Below are 19,880 nucleotides of genomic sequence, written 5' to 3'. Positions count from 1 at the left end.
TTTGCTCTCCTGAGCAAGGACAACAGGCTTATTCTTGAGCCTTCTCTAGTTTCTTCATGTAGTCAGTCTATCTGCTACTGGAATCCACTTTCTGAAAGGTATTCCTCCAGCCATCTCTAGGTTTGTGTAACTTATTACATTGTATCTTAATCATCCGTTTATACACGTCTGTGAACTTTACCAGACTGTGAAATCCTTGAGGGCAAAAACTAGTCTTATCCATTAGGGCAGTGGCTTGGGCAGGGTGGGGAGTAAGGCATGTACTTCCCGGAGACACTCAGCGATGAGGTAGCTTTGCTACTGCGTTCTCAAGTGCTCAAGTCTGGTTCCCAATCGCAGGACACTTGCAGCAGGAACGGGACCCTCTTTCCAAAGTTGCAACAAATCCGGGATTCTCACTTCATTTCACCCAGCTCCCGGTCTGCCGGGCTTCCCCTTTGATCCTCTGCAAGCCCTGTCTAGGAAACGGATGCCCTCAAGGACTCTTGGGAGCAATTTCAATCAATTTTGCGTATGCAGTTAGTGCTACGTTACCCTGATGAAGAAAGGTACCCTTCATTTTAGGGCTTCTTTCCTTCAGTTTGGACTGGGCGGAGTAGCAGAGTAGGGAAAGCGTGAGAGCCGCTTTAGGGGAGAATGCGCTGCGAAGAATGGCCGAAGCCGACGCACAACAGACGCCGGAGTGCGGCACTCTGCTAAGCTGGGGCTTCCCCTTACCCCCGCCTCCTTCGCTGAGCTCGACCCACTTTAGGGCGGGACCTCCCACTTCGGCCAATTCTGCGAGCCGAACCCTGGCGGTTTGTACTCTTCCTTTCCAATGAGAAAAAAAGGAAGCAGCTTGGCTCCAATGACCAATCCGAGGAGGCGGCGCCTGGTTGTCAGGCAGGTTTGTAAGAGTTCGGGCCAATTGGAGGCGCAGACACCGCTCGACCCGGGCGCAGCGCGCAGGCGGTGGCGAAGAGACGCCGAGCGGGCCGAGTGTGGCCGAGCAAAGCCGGAGCCGGAGCGGGGCCGCAGGAGCCGGGCCGGGGCCGCACGGGCCGAGATGCCCTATAAACTGAAGAAGGAGAAGGTGAGCGTGGCCCTTTTCCCCGCGCCTCCGCCTTGGGGCCTGCGTGGAGCTCTGGGAGGGGCCCGAGCCAGGCCCGGGACAGCCCCAGACTGACCCTCCCGTCCGGCCCCCGCAGGACTCCCGGGGCCAGCCCTCCGTCCCGCTGCTGGTCGCACCCCCAGCCTGTGCCGCAGCTGGGAAGGCTCCCTCACCTTGCCCGGGATAGAGTCCCCCTACGTACACCTCCCTCCTGTCCTCCCTCCACCTATCCCCGGCCCAGAGTAACCTCCTCCCTCCAGATCTGCCCCACTCCCAGGTCACTCGCCTGCTTTTTCTCCCCCAACGACTCCCCCATCCCCCACCCGTTTGCCCGTTCGGGACAGCCCCTCATCTGAGACAGCACCTCCCTCCAGAACTACACCCCCCTCCCCGCGCAGCCGCTTCCCTCCTCTTCTCACCCGCCGGGGCCTGGGCCGGCCTTCTCCACTGTCCCCTACAGCCTCTTCTCCCTCCCCGCCAAGCTCCCTGACCTAGAACAGCTCTGCTTTCTCTCTCCTCCACCAAATCTGGCCTAGGCCCCTCCCTCTAGTTCTTCCTTCGCACACAAACTTGTAAGCCAGGACTGAGCCCTTGCTTCTGTCGGTGGAACCTCAGAACGACAGTGCTAGCAGGGACCTCTGAGCGCATTCAGTGCAATCCCTAGTGATACAGATGAGGAGACTGAGGCCCCGACAGGGGAAGGGACTTGGCCAAGGTCACACAGCCTGATGGAGGCCCAACTGCAATATCGGGTCTCCTGATTTAAAGGCCTCCTCTGTACCAAAGCCCCTCCTAACAGGCATCAACCTAAACCCATCACCTTTCCTACTCTGAGCAGGCTCCTGCCCTTATTCCTAATCCTAGGATAACCTTTGCATTTTTCCTTTTTTGCACCAGTGCTGGATTTTTGTCTTTCTTGGGCCACGCTATCCCCAAATTGGGAATCTGCTCTCACAATCCGATCAGTTTTCCTTCTTACCCCACAGGCCAGCCACCCCTGGAACCCTTGCCTTTGTCATGGTGTCCTGATAGCAAGCCATTTCTTGATGTTGTCTTCTTTCGCTTTCCTCTTCTACCTCCGTAGTGCCTTCTCCTGTTCTTCATCTCTGCCTTTCTCTACCCTCTTGCCTGCTGTTGCTGAGGTCTGACTCAGAGGTGTGGTTCTCTTGAGGTACAGACTCACAGAGGATGCTAGGATACCAATTCCAGCCTCCCCCAGCTTCTCCTCTCCTAGGGCTGGCCCCCTGTGGTGGGAGCTGGCTCTGGCCTGGTGTTCTGCTCACCCACTTTATGACCCCAGACGTGTCTTGCTTTCATTTGTCCTCTGATTGGCTGGGTTGCTGGGCTGCCATCTCCGACCTTATCAATTCAACTCTTTATCCTGGGCTGTTGGAGATTTGCCAGGCAGCTCTGATTCTGGGTTGTCCCCATAACCTCTCAGGGCCTGAGGTTCTGGGTGTAGGGTTAGTGATGGTGTACTGGGCACTGAACCTCCTGGGGTGCCAAGCTGGGCAGGTTTGTGTGCCCCACCCAGGGCCTGTGTCCTTGGGGGCTGGGCATGCTAAGGTGGTTTGAGCAGCTTAGCTGTAGGTGATGCACACACAAGTTAGCCACACCAAGGGCTAAGGGCCTCCTTAAAGGAGTGTGGAGGGGCATGGAATTCAGGGGAAGCTGGTGAGGTCCCCACCCATCTTTAGTTGATAGTCTGATGGAACAGATGCTATCCCATCCACAGAAAGCCTTTCTCCATTAGATGATTGAGAAGATGAAGAAAAATTCTTAAATAGACTTGCTAGGACCACACGTATAAGTATTTGGTTGGAAAAGAATACTGGAAGGATCGGGGTACATGGGGCGTCTCTCATCCCCTTTAAGGTTTAACTTTCTGCTTTTGATTTCCAGTTGCATTTGGCCTGCTTCAATTGTTGGCAAGTCCGGAGGGGGAGGGAGGTGACGATGTGACTGAGGTTTGCCTGGGTGGGGTGGGGACAGACAGGAGGGATGGGTGGAGGATCTTTATTGCTCATCCATCACCTCTCCCCTTTCTCCGTCTCTGCTGATCCCAATCCTGGCCATCCTTCAGGGCCTCCTCCGTGAACCCTTTCCCAAACCCTCGGTGAGGAGTGAGGTCTCCCTCCTCCCCTGGATTTGCAGAACACTTGGTAGGTCATTTATGGCCCTTTTGTATTCCCTTGGACTGGAATTAATTGTGGACAAGTCTTTTCGTTCCCCTTGAGATAATAACTAAGCTCATTTTGGTTTAGCATCTCCCTTGCACACGTAGGTGCTCAATGGATGGGTGCTGAGTCAATCCCGTGGGGGGATTTGCATCCTTCCTCTTCTCTCATGTTCTGATCAGGGACTTATGTCTTTTAGGTTCCTGCTCCCTCCCACTTTCTTCTTGTTCATAATAATAGTAATAACATTGAATGACGTTAGGGTTTTCATGTGTCAGACACAGTGCTAAAGGGAATTAGGGGTGCTGACCCCGTGGCCAAGTGGTTGGGTTTGTGCGCTCTGCTTTGGTGGCCCGGGGTTTTGCCGGTTCAGATCCTGGGCGCGGACACGGCACCGCTCGTCAGGCCATGCTGAGGCGGTGTCTCACATGCCACAGCTGGAAGGACCCACAACTGAAAATACACAACTGTGTACCTGGGGGCTTTGGGGAGAAAAAGGAAAAATAAAATCTTTAAAGGGAATTAGGTACCATGATTGTCGTCACCTAATAGATGAGGAAACTGAGGCTCAGAGAAGCGAGGTGACTTGCCCAGGATTATACAGCTAGTAAGAGCTGGGCCCGAAACACAGGGCTGGCTCCAAACCACTGTGCCATGCAGGGCTGGGCTGAAGTGTACGCACTTCACCTGTTCTGCACGAGCCAGGGAGCAAGGGCCGTGGGCCTGGTTTCCCCACACCCACCCTCACCCTCACATACCCTCACATGCCCAGGCAGCTGGGCTCTCTCTTAGGCGCATTCCTGAAGAGATATGTCTGAGTGCTATAGGGTGGGTGGGAGGGCTACAAAAATGAATCAGGAGCTTATGATCAAGTAGAGAGATGAGACCTATGCGAAGACAGGTCAGCTTTGTCCCAGAGGCCTACATCTGGGGTGTGTGCAGACAGCTGCCTCCAGTGCTGTGTCCTGCCTGCACCCCCCTCATCCTTTTCCTCTCCACCCCACACTCTGAGCCACTCCCTGGCCCCTTGGCGAGGGATCAGTGTGCCCAGCCTGGTCAGCAGGCAGTGGGAGAATGCTCAGCCCAAAGAAAGAGCTCCTTCCCGCTGGTGCAACTGCCAGGAGCTGCTCCACACCTGGGCATGGCCTCCTTCCTCCCTGCCCCCACGAAGCCTTCCCTCTCTTCCAGCCCACACAGAGCTCTCTTCTCCCTGAAATCTTTTTGCCCCCATAATCATAATCACTTCATTTAACACTTCTCACTGAAGGGGCTCAGGTGCTGTTGAGTCGCAGAATCTCAGAGCTGGAAGTGATTTCCAGGGTCCTCCGATCCAGCCTTCATTTCAGGCTTGAATCCCTTCTGCAACTTGCCTTAGAGGAGGCATGAATGCTCCTCTGCTTGAATGCTCTCAGGCTTGGGGAGCTTGCAGCCTCACCTGGCAGCCACTTTCTGTGCAGCTGCTCCGGGAGAAAATTCTTCCTTGTTTAGAGCCTCAGCCTGTCTTCCTGCCTCTTCAGCCCATGGCTCTGGGGCCTCTGGATCCACATAGAGCAAGCTGCATCTTTAGTCCACATGGCAGCCCTTCATTTGTGTGTTAGGATCCCTCTTGCTCCCCCACTGCCATGACTCCTCCCTTCCATTGTTAACGATCCCAGTTCCTGCAGCTGTTGCTCTCAGGACATGCTTTTGAATCCACTCCCAAGATGGGTTGTATTTCTCCCCAGAAGAAAACCTAGGATTTGTCTTTGTCTCTCCCAAAGTCTGGTGCTCACGACTGAACCAGATCCTCCAGAATGGCCCTGTCAGTGCCGAGGACAGGGCACTTCCATGTCCCCCAGGGCCAAGCAGTCTGCACAGGTCTGTTCACTGGACGGAAGGTCATGCGAGCTGCCTGGCAGCCAACAGCACACAGATGATTTGTGTTGAACTTGCAGTCAGACCAAAATCCTAAGTCTTTTTCACATTTTCCCCATCCTGTCCCTGGACACTTGCTTTTTTCGGCCTGAAGCATAGGAAGAGATGCTGGCAGGCAGGACTCCGAGCCAGTGGCCAGGTTCCTGAGGGAGGCTTCGGACCAGTGCTCATTCCTTGTAGCACCTCAGGGCCTTACCCCCATTCTTGTCCCTGTGCTTGTCCACTGAGGCCTTCTTGGAGCAATTCCTATACCCGTTGTCATCCCTGGGCCCCATTGATTTTGCCAGTAGCACCCTCTAGTCTGAGAGCTATTTGTGACATCCAAAAAGTGCCTCTAGGTCTTTCCGGATGGCCTTGGGGGGAGAGTGGTGGCTTCCTCTGCTCCAGCAGGAGAGCCTCAGGCACCCTCTGCCCACTTTAGCCACAAGCCAATCTGAGCGGCTTGTTCCATGATGCTTCTCCCTAAGACTCCTCACCCTGGTGCTTACCTGACAGAGGCCCTCCCAGGCCCTAACTCATACACCAGTCTTATGAAGGGAAAGAGCAATATCATGTTTAATTATGGTGTGTTAGAGATGTCTTCCTAACCAGATTCTAAAGTCCTTGGAGGGACTGAATCTCCCTTTGTGTCCCCCAACCCCCCCTCCCCTCAGGCAGGGCACAAGGTAGATGCTCAGTGGTTCTGATTGATTGATTGATTTAGTTGGACAGAGGATAATTACAGCAGAGACCTATGGGGTCCAGACGAGGCCTCTTCCCTTCCCCTGCCATCTGCTAACTCTCCCTCCATCTTCTCCCTTCAGGAGCCCCCCAAGCTTGCCAAAGGCACGGCCAAGCCCAGCAGCTCGGGCAAGGATGGTGGAGGCGAGAGCACCGAGGAGGTAATGAACGTGGGCACAGCCCTAGTTATGGTGCAGGCACGAGCTCCAGCTGCTTGATGACTAGTAGGGTGAGGGGCCCAGAAGTTATCCAGGCAGGAGGGAAGGCGGCGTCCACAGCCTGGGAGGGACCTGGACAGCCCATCCCGGCTGCCCTCAGGCAGGCTTTCCCTTCGGCTGGTACAGACCAAATAAGCTCTCCAGTTCTTTGACTCCTCAGCAATTCCTGTAGAAGTCGTTTCTCTGTCTACCAACTTTGAGTGTTAAGAATTCCTTTTTTCTTAGGGCAAACAGCTAGGGGTATTGGGTCCTCCGGAGAAGGGAAAAAGTACCTGGGTGATCAGTGTGGTGGCGAGTGGCTTCAGCATGGCTCTGGGTTGGGCAGGGGCTAGGGAGAGGCTGGTGTCTGAGTCGGGCAGGACTGGGTCCACTGCCCTTGGTCCCGATCAGACGGGAGCTGCTAAAGGACAGTTATTAGCAGAGGCCAGCACAGCTCAGCAATCTAGGGCTATAAAGCAATAAATGGCAAACAGAGAGAGCACTGGAGGGTGGAGGGACTTAAGGAAATCCAGAGTATGTCCATGAAGGTTTGGGAGCGTGCACAGTGGGATGCTCAGGATGGTGAATGATCCTGTGGACATGTTGAGCAAGTGCCTGTATTACCTGGGGGCTGATGAGCCTTGGTTTCTCTGCTTCCTCTCTCCTGTTCTAAACTGTTCAGAGGGAGGGAGGAGAACAGGAAACAGCTCTTGAATTATGGGCAGGTCATGTGGTTTTTTGGAGAGATGAGATTGATTAACAAGTGTTTAGGGTTAACTCTGGATGTAGATTTTTCTGGGTACTTCTGGTCCCTGTCACCTCTAAAGAGCTCCCAGCACTTTTCACACCTGTGACCATCCTTTTAGGCCGCACTTGAATCATTGGAAAAAGCAGGGTAGGTTTTCCCCATTTTACAGACCTGGTTGTTGAGGACTACAAAAGATAAATTCCTCCTCCCTCTGCACTTACACGGTAATCTGAACATGTCTCCGTGATAGTCCTTATCCCTCATGTAACTATTTGTTCCCATGTGTGTTTCTCCCCAGCACACTGTGAACTCTGAGGGGAGGAGCTGCACGGTGTTGCTTCCTCCTCGCCCCTGTGTGCTCATGCGCTCGGTTCATATAGATCATCAGTAAATGCTTCTGGGGAACACTCCTCTGGGCTCAGTCTCCCCTTCAGGAATGATGACATCTGTGGGACCCACAGGGAAGGTGGCTGGGAGCTGGCAACTGACATTTAAAGCAGCAAGAGAGACTTAGAAACAGGATTTAAAGGGACAGAAAGGAATAGTTAGGAGGCCGCTCCTGCCTTTTGCCTAACTAACCCCTACTTGTTCAGTTACTAGATAGGCTGGATGTCCTGTCCTGAAAGCAGCCTTCCTTGACTGCCCACCCCCATCCCCAGGACGTGGTTGGGGCTCCTGCTATTTGCTCTTCCGGCATCCAGTACCAGTACCACTCCCCAGCATCACATACCCGCAGCTGTAATGAAACAATTCCATGTGAATTCATTGTTTTTCAGTGGTCTCCTGTGTTAGCACGTGAGGCTCTCGTGTAATGCCCAAGGGCCTGGCACACCGCAGGCACCAGCATTTGAATGCATTAGTGAGTGAATGAGTGAGTGAGTTAAGGAGCAGACAAACCAACTGCAAATTAGAGCTGGAAGGAACCTTAGAGTCTAGCCCTCTCCTTTCAAAGATGTAAGATGAAGGCTCAAACAGACCAGCTGCTAGGATTTCTCCACTACCTTTCTTGACATATCTGTTAAAGACAGTGGGTTGATATCAAGCCCTCTGGGAAAGGAGAGTGTTGAGTTCACCTTGGGCTCTGTTTTATGAAACACTGCTCAGGCTCCCCGTATGAGGAAGCTGCAGGAATTCTGCTCCTTGATTTTCCAGAAACGCACCCATGTGGCCCCAGGCAGAGGGACAGTGGAAAAGTTGGGGGCCAGGCTGTGAGGCCCACGTCACCAAAAGCCGTTTGGCACAGTCCTTCTCTTGCCCTTTTTCTAGTCCAGATTTTGGGGCTCTTACAGCCAAATTTAACATGTCATGCAATTGCCAGAACTTTTCCGATTGATCCTAATAAGTACAGCCAACATTTGTTTTATTGAGCAGTTACATGTGTGTTAGTTTCCTAGAGCAGCCATAACAAATTACTACAAAGTGAGTGACTTAAAAAAACAGAAGTTTATTCTTGCACAGTTCAGGAGGCCACAAGTCTGAAATCAAGCTCTCGGCAGGCATGTCCCTCTGAGGTTCTAGGGAAGAATCTGTCCCATGCCTCTCTCTAGCTTCTGGTGGCTTTCCACAGTCTTTGGCACTCCTTGGCTTGTAGATGCATCACTCCAATCTCTGCCTCCATCTTCATTGGACATTCTCCCCTGTGTGTCTCTATGTCTCTGTGTCCAAATTTCCCTCTTCCGTAGAAGGACACCAGTCAGATTGGATTTAGGGCCATCCTAATCCAGTATGATCTCATCTTAACTTGATTACATATGCAAAGACCCTATTGCCAAATAAGGTCACATGCACAGATGTCGGGTTGACGTGAATTTCGGGGCGACACTATTCAACCCTGTACACTATGTGTCAGGCACTGTGCTAAGAACTTTGCATGCCTTTCATCTTTTAATCTTCTCATTTAATCCTTACAACACTCTCCTTAGGTCATTCTGTTACTATCATCATCCCCATTTTACAGATGAAACAGATTTAGCGATGTTAAATAGCTTTCACTCAGCGAGTAAACAGCAGAGCTAGAATTTAATCCAGGTCTGTGTGGCTCAGGAGCCAGTTCTGTGTTCTTCATGACGTGACAGTGTGCTGGCTCTAAGGTTCTCGGAAACTTAGAACGGAAAGGAGCCTTGAGAGATTACGTCAGACTCACTTGACCTGCCACTGTAGGCAAGGGGCTTTCTCGGTCTGTCTTGGGAGAAAAAAATTCAATGCTATGGACTCTTATGTGCTGTGCTCTGTCCTGAGGTCTGGGAGTGGGGACAGAAGGAGGAAGAAATCCCAGTCCCCCCACTGCAGCCTGTCCTCCCTGTAGCCAGAGTTGTTACCCTGAAAAACATTTTTGGTCTTATCAGTCCTCTATTTAAAAACCTCTGTTGGCATTTCATTGCTTACAAGTTAAAAGCCGAATTCACACTCTCGGCTCCTCTCACCCCACTCTTCTAGCCCCTATCCTGGTTTCTTGCCCCCCAGGATTTCCCATCTTCTGATGTGACAAGCCTTTTTATGACTCAGGGCCCGTTCTGATTTGATTTCTTTGGCCCGGACTGCTTTATTTCTCTCCTTTCTTTCTTTTGCCAACTAAACTCACGTTCTTCCTTTAGGAGCCATATCAAAAGTCACCTCTTCAGGGACGTCCTCCCTAATTCTTCAGGCAGAGTGTGCAGCTCAGCCCTCTTGTGTTCCCTTATCCTTTGTGGCCCATGGAGCTTTTGCATTTCCCTTGTACTAAGAGCTGCTTCCATGTCTGTCTCACCCACTGGACTGTGAGCTCTTTGACGGCAAGGGCCATGTCTTATTCACCTTTTAATCTCTAATGCTTAGCATGATGTTTATTGAATAAATGAAGGAAGGAATTAAGCACAGCTAGATAGAGCTCTAGATGACACTATAGCAGGGGATGCTTCTGTGATTTTCAGGGTTTTAAACTAAAATGATCTTTATTTGGCTAGTTATTTCGTTATGCAAAAGCTATAACATTAATCTTTGCATTTTTCACTGTTAATTTTATTTTTCATCTTTCTCCTACAATATTTTCCATAGTGCTTAAATTATATTTCTATCTCCTACTTTTTGTGTTTAAATATATGGTTTAATTATTAATGCATCAAGTTGGACCAGGACTGGTTCAGAATGGGCAAGTGTAGTTGCAGTCTCCTGAGTGTGAGCATAGTGTGTAAATTCAAAGTGCCCTTTGATTGCTGGAGGCCTGAATCTGGGAAGGCTTCTTGGAGTCCAGATCCTCTTGAGAGTGTGGAAGTGGGAGAAGGTACTTCAGGCAGAGGAGATGGCCACTACAGAGCCTCAGAAGTGGGACCAGGCAGGACATAATAGGAGGCGGTGGGCAGGTTGGCCAGGTTGCCTTTGGTCAATGTGCATCCCTGCCCTGATGGCTGTAGAAGGTTCTCCAGGGGATCAGCTGCCTCCCACCTCCAGCCCAAGTCAGGAGAGAAGTTAGAAGCTAGAGCTTTTAGCAGAAAGGGTTGAACGTGAAGTGGGGTGCTGGCATCTCCTCATACTTCCCTTCTGACAAGCATGTTTCCTGGTGAAAGGTGAACAGACCAGAGGATGCCTTATCGAGTTCTGGCAGCCAAGGCCTTTGCTGGCTGGACCAGCTGTCTCTCAGATGCTTCTTGTGTATGGGGCCTGGGAGCCAATGGTCCTCATAAAACCAGGGTGGCCCAGTGGGCTGGGGGTGGGGCAGGCTCAGCTGCTCTCCAGCCGCCCCAGTCTTCAATAATGCAAGCCTAGTGGGGAAGGGGCCTTAGGCATCAGCTCGTTGGGTGTTTTTTTAAACTTTTATTTTTAGGCATGCAACCCTCTGTTCTCTTGAAACCTTACCTGGAGAGTGGTTGGGAAACCACTGATCTAGCCCAGCCCCCTCCTCATTAGCAGAGAAAATTGAGGCCTTGCTTTTCCCTTTCTGGGAAGAATGCCTCCTTTCTCTGAGGTCCCCTCAGTATGAGGTTCACGGAGGTGCAGGGTGTCTGCGTCTTATCTGGGAGGATGGAGAGACGTGTTCTTCCTGAGTCTTGTTCCTCAGCTGCCACTGAGCCCCTCACCCTAGTATCGCTGCTGTTTCTCCCTCCCACTCTGCTCCTGCCACTGTACAGGGCTCTGTTCTGAGAGCTCCCGAGTCAGGACAGGAAGGGCCTGTGTGGAGGGGCCTGGGCTTGGCCCCCAGTCAATCAAGCAACCAAACATTCATTGAATGCCTGTCAGGTGCTAGTGCTGAAGGGACCCAGAGGGGTACAAACCGGGGTTCTGGCTTTCAGGGACTTGCTATCTAGTTGGGGGATGACACATGAACAGACTGAGCAAGAGGTGTCACTGGGGATGATCACAGAGCCAATGGAACAGATACGTAGTGTCAGGATGGTGGGAGCGGAGTGGACACTCAAGGCCAGGAGTTATCTGAGAAGGCTTTTTGGAAGAAGCTGAGACTTAAGCTGGGTCTTGAAAGATGCAATGCTTTCTTGGGTTCCCCCATTTTAAAGCAAGGAGGATAATGGACTCTAAGGAACATTTGAGGTGTGCTAATATCAGGAATTTCTATGCTGCATTCCTAAAATCCAGGGATGGGAAATAGTAATAATAATAATAGAAGATATTGCTTATAAAACTCTTTTGTCTGCCAAATATTGTTCATTTAAATCCTTATTACAACCCTAGGAGGTACTATTGTCACCCCCATTTTACAGATGAGGAAACTGAGGCACAGAGAGGCCATGTGACTTGCTGGAGGTTACTCAGATAATATATGGCAGAGGGGCCAGCCCCATGGCCAAGTGGTTAAGTTCGCGTGTTCTGCTTCGGCGACCCAGGGTTTTGCTGGCTCGGATCCTGGGCACAGACGTGGCACCACTCGTCAGGCCATGCTGAGGTGGCATCCCACATGCCACAACTAAAAGGACCCACAACTAAGATATACAACTATGTACTGGGGGGATTTGGGGAGAAGAAGCAGGGGGGGAAAAAAAGATTGGCAACAGTTGTTAGTTTAGGTGCCAATCTTTAAATAAACAAATAAATAAATGGCAGAGCCAGGAGTCAAATCCAGGCAGTCAGACTTGAGTCTGCTCTTGACCATTAAGGGTTTGGTTGTTCCTACAACAGCGAAATGGAGGCCCAAAGCAGGGAAAGTCTGATGCACACCAGGCACTGGTGCGTCAAACTTCTGCCTCTCTCCATCTCTGCCCAGTCCTCCACTGACGTGGGATCCACCTGGAGACCCCAGACTCCAGGGTGCCTTGCCCTGTCTAACCAAAATCACACTGGCTGAGTGCTGGTCACGGCGGGAGAGGTGTGTGAGGGCTGTTCGTGCTCCACTTCCTTGTGTTCCTCTCGTCAAACTGATGTCTGGGGCTGTCATTCCAGGCGGAGGAGAGGGCCATGTGGCCAGAGGGGTAATGAGCTACACTGGGCCCAGTGCTCCTCTCCTGTTCTTTGATCCCCACATAGGTCACAAGCTTGACATACTTGTTTCTATAAAAAATTCAGAGCATATAAAGCACAGCATATCTGTCTTCCTTGCCCCAATCCCAGAGGATTTCAAATTCTCCCACTTTTTTTTTCCTTCTTCTCCCCAAAGCCCCCAAGTACATAGTTGTATATCCTACTTGTAGGTCCTCCTAGTTGAGTATGTGGGACGCCATATGGCTCAGCATGGCCTGATGAACAGTGCTAGGTCCACGCCCAGGATCCAAACCCGCAAAACCCTGTACCACCGAAACAGAGCGCACGAACTTAACCACCCGGCCACGGGCCAGCCCCTCTCCCATTCTTATTGTATGAAGTAGTTTGTGGAGGGAGCTGGAGAGGTGGGGATGGCAGGTATGAGGACGGGGGGGACAGCTTTTCCTGTGGTGTGGGTACCTGGCTGGATGTGGCCTCACTCCTTTGGCCCTGCTGCAGTCTCTGGTGGGGGCAAGGGCTGTCCTGTGGCTCAGCCTCTCTCCTCTCCCTACAGGGGTTACCTGGACAGTCGCTGTGGGTTGACAGCGCTGCAAACACCAGCATGTAGACTTCTGAAAATGGGCCTCGTGGTCCTCTGACACCCATTTCTGGGAGGAAGTAAAGAGAGAGCTTTTAGAAATTAGTTGTATTTCTCCCATTATAAAAGCAGTGTCAGCTTGTAGAAAATTTAGAAAAGGAGAAAAACATCCTGTATCCCTCTGGTACCGTGGGAGACCATCATGAACACAGTGGTGGGCTTGCTCTTGTTCTGTCCTTTTCCTCACCGGGTTTGGGGTTCTGTGCATGCGCTGTAACATGGGTGAGCTGATTTTGCATATACAGTTTTGTATTGTCCTTATTAACTTAGCATAGGAAGCAATTTTCTGCCATTATATAGTTTTAGGCTTTTTGTTTTATTTTACATTTTTATCAACATGGTAACATGTCCATCATTCGGAAGGTCAGATCATAAGGGCAGCCCCACCCAGGCCCCTGTTCTCCTGTGCTCTGTGGCAGCCACTTTCAACTCCTAACTCTTTCCTTGCAGACTGACTTCTATACTTCCAAATAAGATTCTTTCACTGCTTTTTTCCCCCTTTTTGAACTTTAAATATTATCTGTTGACTTCCTACCGTGGAAAATTAAGGCCTCGGTGTCTTATACCTCCATGCAGACATTTCCCCTCCTCCCAAAGTACTTGTTGCCAATTTGGGGTAAATTACTATGACTGTGTAAATATTTTTCACAGCTGAGCCATGTATGATTACATTTATACAGTTTTCATAAACATAATTTTAACTCCATGATTTCCCATTTATTTATTTGCTGTTATAAATAAGGCTGTGAAAAGTGCACACAAAGCCTTTTTTTATATTTAGGATTGTTCTTAAGCTATATTTCTGGTAGTTAAACTACTGAGACATGAGAATGAATTTCTTTAACTTGTAACTGAAGAATGTCATACATTCAGTAAAGTGGTAAAGTACAGTAAGCTTAGGTATCCTGCTCAATGAATTGTCATGTATGTTTATGCTATGAACCACCTCCCAGATCCAGTCAAGATACAGAATGTTTCCTGGGGCTGGCCCAGTGGTGCAGTGGTTAAGTTTGCACATTCCACTTCTTGGCGGCCCGGGGTTCACCAGTTTGGATCCCGAGTGCACCACTTGGCAAAAAGCCATGCTGTGGTAAGCGTCCCATGTATAAAGTACAGGAAGATGGGCATGGATGTTGGCTCAGGGCCAGTCTTCCTCAGCAAAAAAAAGAGGAGGATTGGCAGTAGTTAGCTCAGGGCTATTCTTCCTCAAAAAAAACCAAAAGATATAGAATATTTCTATTACTCAGAAGGTTCCTCCTCCCACTTCTCAGTCAGTACCTGCATCTCCCTACCACCACCACTGCCACCTCGGCCCTCGCCAGATGGCCACTTTTTTGACTTCTGTTACCATCAATCCATCAATGAGTGTTGCCTGTTCATGAACTGGAATGCACATTTTGAAGGCTCCTGATGCACGGGAAGTGGGCATCACTTTGGGAGACGTGACTTCTTGACCACTCCCTTCCAGGAGAACCCTTAGTTATGTCTGACCGTGGCCCTGGCTCCTTCAGGGCAGGAGACAGCTGCTCGCCGCCCAGACCTGTACAGGCATAAACTGACTGGGGGATGGACGGTGGCCCAGGCCCTGGATGGGAGGCATGTCTTGGGGAGTGGACTTCAATAAATCACTTGTTTGACCAGGCCCAGCCCCAGCCGCAGCCACAGCCCCAACCCCAGCCCCAGTCTCAACCACCGTCATCCAACAAGCGTCCCAGCAACAGCACGCCACCCCCCACACAGCTCAGCAAAATCAAGTACTCAGGGGGGCCCCAGATTGTCAAGAAGGAGCGTCGGCAAAGCTCCTCTCGCTTCAACCTCAGCAAGAACCGGGAGTTGCAGAAGCTTCCTGCCCTGAAAGGTACTTGGAAAACTTTGAGGGGGCTGGTGCACCAGGCCTAGGGGGCACTGGGTGTTGGCGGAATGGAGGTTTGGGGTATTTTGGGAGGATGGGAGTTCTGCTGGGGCTGGGGGTGCCAGGGGAGCAGGATGGCAGCAGGATGGGGCAGGGGAAGCCCTGTAAGGGGAGTAGGACACAGCAGTGAAGGACTAGGGAGGAGAAGCTGACTGTTGGGTGCTCCCCAGATTCGCCAACCCAGGAGCGGGAGGAGCTGTTTATCCAGAAGCTGCGCCAGTGCTGTGTGCTCTTTGACTTCGTGTCAGACCCACTCAGTGACCTCAAATTCAAGGAGGTGAAGCGGGCAGGACTCAATGAAATGGTGGAGTACATCACCCATAGCCGCGATGTTGTCACCGAGGCCATTTACCCTGAGGCTGTCACCATGGTGGGCACAGGGAGAGGGGAGAGGAGGCAGGGCCGGGGGCCAGAGAAGCCTTTACGGAGCTCTCACCTGGGCCTTACCCCTCAGTTTTCAGTGAACCTCTTCCGGACGCTGCCACCTTCATCAAATCCCACTGGGGCTGAGTTTGACCCAGAGGAAGATGAGCCCACCCTGGAAGCTGCCTGGCCACACCTCCAGGTACCAGGGCGAGGGGGCAGGTTGGTCTGGCTGCAGGGAGTGGGGCACTCTGAGAGCTGCAGCAAGGGGGTCTCTCCCAGTCCTTGGGGAATACCCCCTCAGCGATGCTCCTTCCCCCCACAGCTCGTGTACGAGTTTTTCTTACGTTTCCTTGAGTCTCCTGATTTCCAGCCAAACATAGCCAAGAAGTACATTGACCAGAAGTTTGTCCTTGCTGTGAGTCCCTGAAGTTCTGTCCTTTCCCTCCTTCCAGTCCGTGAACTCTGGCCCCACGGCCCCTCAGTCTGGTCTCAACTGCTCTTTTTCCTTCTGCTGAATATATTGGGTTTCAGCTGTGTCTGGTACAAGGGACCTATGGGGGCTTAGACAAACCTGCTCTGCCCTTAAGAAGCTTCCAGCATAATGGAAGGAAACAAAAGAGCAACATGGTTACCTCTTCCCCATGAATGGGGTCTGCAAACATGCTTCCCAGACCTCACCTTGGGTAGCGCAGTGTAATGGAATCACTCTGCTTTCCAGAGACTTGTCTCCACTCCCCATCTCCAGAAACCCTCTGGGCTTCCCCTGCCCAGGCCCCTGTCACCCCAGCCCTGGTGTTCCTGGGCTCCTGCCTCACTAGCCGCCTTTCCTCCCATCTGCTCCCAGCTCCTGGACCTGTTTGACAGTGAGGATCCTCGAGAGCGGGACTTCCTCAAGACCATCTTGCATCGCATCTATGGCAAGTTTTTGGGGCTCCGAGCTTATATCCGTAGGCAGATCAACCACATCTTCTACAGGTGAGGCAGGAGCCCAGGCTCAGGAGCAAAGCAAGCCTCCGCTAAGGTGGGGTGGGAGAAGGGAGGTAGGTGGGACTCTGCAGGAATACTGGAGGGGCATCAGGGTTGTCAAGAGAGCCTTTTTTCTTCCCTCAGGTTCATCTATGAGACGGAGCATCACAATGGGATTGCGGAGCTCCTGGAGATCCTGGGCAGGTGAGGCGGGGTGGGGTGGAGGCGCAGACAGCTGAAAAATGAAAAGCTTGGGAGGATTGGTGCATTGCGCTTGGACCTGGCCCTTTGGTCCTAACAAACCGCCTTTAACTCTTAGCATCATCAATGGCTTTGCCTTGCCCCTTAAGGAAGAGCATAAGATGTTCCTCATCCGTGTCCTGCTTCCCCTTCACAAGGTCAAGTCCCTGAGTGTCTACCACCCTCAGGTGAGCTGCCTTCCTCCTGAGCATCTCTGACTCTGGCAGCAGAGAAGAGAGGGGAAGGGCAGGTATTCCAGCTGGGATGCGGGTGGGATAATTCCTCTCTGGACCTCCTCTTCCATTCTGGAGTCTTGTTTCTGTCACTGAGCTCTCTGAGACCTGGGCCTTGTACCTCACCTCCTTTCTGCCTCGCCCTTTTGCAGCTGGCATACTGCGTGGTACAATTCCTGGAGAAGGAGAGCAGTCTCACTGAGCCGGTAATTCCCCTTCTGGGCCCCAGGTCCCACCTCTTCCTGGCAGCGGCACTGGCGAGTCTGTACCTATCAAGCAGTGCCATAAGCAGGTGTTCAGGAGGGATGTGGCCCAGCAGGTGACACGGTTCCCTCTCTGAAGAAGTAAAACCTATACACACCAAGGAAACAGATACAGGCCAGAGAAACATGAGCAGTTAGCTGAGGCCACCCAATCTGTGCTCACTGGGGTGGGGAAGAGAGGGCAGGAAGGCTTCCTGGAGAAGCAGGCAGTCATTGAGTGAGCATTGTATCCCCATATCCCCCCTTCTCACAGGTGATTGTAGGACTTCTCAAGTTCTGGCCGAAGACCCACAGCCCCAAGGAGGTGATGTTCCTGAATGAATTAGAGGAGATTCTGGATGTCATTGAACCTTCAGAGTTCAGCAAAGTGATGGAACCACTTTTCCGCCAGCTTGCCAAGTGTGTCTCCAGCCCCCATTTCCAGGTGAGACCTACACTCAGCATTTCCCAGCCCCTGCCTCCCAGAAATTGAGGGTCTTCAGCAAAGCGAGCCCTATCTCCACTGAGTTCCACCTGTTCCCACCAGGTGGCAGAGCGTGCTCTCTATTACTGGAACAATGAGTATATCATGAGCTTGATAAGTGACAATGCTGCCCGAGTCCTCCCCATCATGTTCCCTGCACTCTACAGGAACTCCAAGAGCCACTGGAACAAGTAGGAGGCTTGGCGGGGAGCTGGGCAGTGGGGCTCTGGGTTTGGAACCTGTGAGGGTGTGGAAGAACTAAAGAGCTAGTGGTCTCATCTGGTCACTCAGCAAGTGGGGCTGGTGCCCACTGCATATAGATAGGACCTTGTTGAGGGCCTGCCTGGGGAGAAAGGATCCCTGTGTGAGAGATCTCTGTGACAGCAAGCAGCAGAGCAGTGCCCTATATTACATCTCTGCTTGCGGTCAGATATCCTGCAGCTTTGGAGACTTAATTCCATGCTGTGAGAAGCTGATGTGATCTTCTTAGTATGTGCTGAATCCCAGTGTTGTAAAAAGGCTTTCCTGCTAAAAGCATGTGCAGTCCATCATGCTGCTAGGAGGCCATCAGTGTGGGCTGGAATGTAGGAAGTGGGGGGGTGGGGACGATGGACAGGCAGACCAGTATTTGTAAAGACCCTGAAATGCCAATCTCAAGTCACATGATTTGGCCAGAGAGATAAGCTTACACTGTACAGAGGTTTGTGGAATGGGAGCAGTAAACGAGAAGGCTCTTAGCAGAGACACCTTCTAGGAGAGAGCAGACTGGGGTCCTGGCACCAGGGCCAGGCTCTGGCCTCTACCTCATCTTTCTTCCTGGTGGCAGGACAATCCATGGACTCATCTATAATGCCCTGAAGCTGTTTATGGAGATGAATCAGAAGCTGTTTGATGACTGCACACAACAGTACAAGGCAGAGAAGCAGAAGTGAGTCTCTCTCCAATTGGGGGGCTTTCACCTTCGACCACCAGCCCCTCTTTGCTTCTCTCTCAAGCCCAACCCCAATCCTGTCTCTGCTCCCTCAGGGGCCGGTTCCGAATGAAGGAAAGGGAAGAGATGTGGCAAAAGATCGAGGAGCTGGCCCGACTTAATCCCCAGGTGAGGTTTTTCTGCCACTGCCCTGAACTGAGGGCCCCATCTTGGGCTGTGGGAGGGTTCGTTTGAGGAACGTGAAGCAGACAGGTTCACAGACTTCTGACATGGCTCTCACCATTTGTCCGTGCCTCTTTCCTTCTCAGTATCCCATGTTCCGAGCTCCTCCACCACTGCCTCCTGTGTACTCAATGGAGACAGAGACCCCCACGGCAGAGGACATCCAGCTTCTGAAGAGGACAGTGGAGACAGAGGCCGTGCAGGTGGGAGGGCACAGGGGGAGGGGGAGCAGAAATAAAAGACAGCTCTGGAAGGGAAAGGAGACAGGAGCAGCAGAGCCAAGGAATAAGGGAGGAAACAAGAGAATTTGGTGGGAATTGGTCACCATTCCTCGACTTCTCTGTATCCACATACAGATGCTAAAGGACATCAAGAAGGAGAAAGTGTTGCTTCGGCGGAAGTCAGAGCTGCCCCAGGACGTGTACACCATCAAGGCACTGGAGGCACACAAGCGGGCGGAAGAGTTCCTAACTGCCAGCCAGGAGGCTCTCTGACCCCCTCACCTTCCCACCACAGGGCCACAGCCCACGCAGCCCTGGGACGCTGCCCTAGCCCTCCACCCTCTGCTCCCCACTGACTGACCTGGGGCAAGGCAGTGCCTCTCTAGCTACTCCAGGGAGGGGGATGCGGCACTGAAGCAGGGACACCCAGAGTGGTCCCTCTTCTCCCCAAAATGTGTTCATGCCTCCCTGTGGCTAGTAGACAGGCTGAGTACTGAGATGCTCAGTGCTCAGACAACTTGGGGGTGCCCATCCCCCTCCTGCTCCTAACCCCACAGCTACCTGAGGCTGCTCTGAGAAATACAGGAATACATATGCTCCTCTCCCCTTCCCTTCATCTTCATTTGAACTCCAGGGGTCTTTCTTTCTCTCCCTTCCCTGCAGAAGCATTTGGGAGCAGCAGGAGATTATTCTCACCAAAGTTATGCCAAGCCCCACTGGCCCCTGGAGAAGCTGGAGGGGAGCCAACCCCCAACAGCACAAATAGGCCCCCAGCCCCAGCACTGTGCAGGCTGATGGGGCTATATTATTTCCTCTTACCCCTGCCTGACCAAGACAACGTGGGAGGTCAAAAGGAGAAAAGCCTAGGTTATGGACAGTAGGTGATGAATACAGGGCCCAGATGGACCAAGAGAAGGGGGTGAATGAACACCCGACCTGTGCCCTCTCTTTGGTGAGCAGCAGCCCTGGGATCACAGACATGGAAGGGACCACCCTGTGGCTGACTGCTTTCCTGTGCTGTTGGTTCCCAAATCGAGGAGGAAGGAAGCAGGGAGCAGTGCCCCAAGCATGGCTCCCCTCAACACCTATTTATTTCTTTGTTTGTGCTGATGCTGGGCAGGCCCTCACTTGTCCCCTTCAGGCACGTTGGAGGGGCAAGGGGCTGAGGAGGGCC

The 19,880-nt window shown here is 52.0% G+C and overlaps 1 protein-coding gene across 1 annotated transcript; it reads left to right on the top strand.

The window, feature by feature from the left end:
• The first annotated feature begins 885 nt into the window (after positions 1-885).
• Positions 886-19,575, top strand: PPP2R5D (protein phosphatase 2 regulatory subunit B'delta). Its single transcript, XM_014837390.3, has 16 exons — positions 886-1,072; positions 5,985-6,062; positions 14,531-14,747; positions 14,972-15,171; positions 15,256-15,366; positions 15,490-15,582; positions 16,012-16,142; positions 16,278-16,337; positions 16,453-16,561; positions 16,759-16,812; positions 17,123-17,293; positions 17,396-17,523; positions 18,159-18,260; positions 18,359-18,431; positions 18,572-18,688; positions 18,842-19,575. The coding sequence occupies exons 1-16, from the start codon at positions 1,046-1,048 to the stop codon at positions 18,977-18,979; spliced, it is 1,809 nt and encodes a 602-aa protein (XP_014692876.1). The 5' UTR covers positions 886-1,045; the 3' UTR covers positions 18,980-19,575.
• Positions 19,576-19,880: the final 305 nt, after the last annotated feature.

Source organism: Equus asinus, chromosome 8 (assembly GCF_041296235.1).
Source record: "Equus asinus isolate D_3611 breed Donkey chromosome 8, EquAss-T2T_v2, whole genome shotgun sequence".
Taxonomy (NCBI): domain Eukaryota; kingdom Metazoa; phylum Chordata; class Mammalia; order Perissodactyla; family Equidae; genus Equus; species Equus asinus.
This window is presented reverse-complemented; position numbering and strand designations above follow the sequence as displayed.

Bases quoted from the DNA above. Each gene is read 5' to 3' on its own strand.
- PPP2R5D (XM_014837390.3), top strand. From the start codon at position 1,046: ATGCCCTATAAACTGAAGAAGGAGAAG. The intron at 16,338-16,452 runs GTGAGGCGGGGT...TTTAACTCTTAG, and splicing joins CTCCTGGAGATCCTGGGCAG to CATCATCAATGGCTTTGCCT. The intron at 17,294-17,395 runs GTGAGACCTACA...TGTTCCCACCAG, and splicing joins TCTCCAGCCCCCATTTCCAG to GTGGCAGAGCGTGCTCTCTA.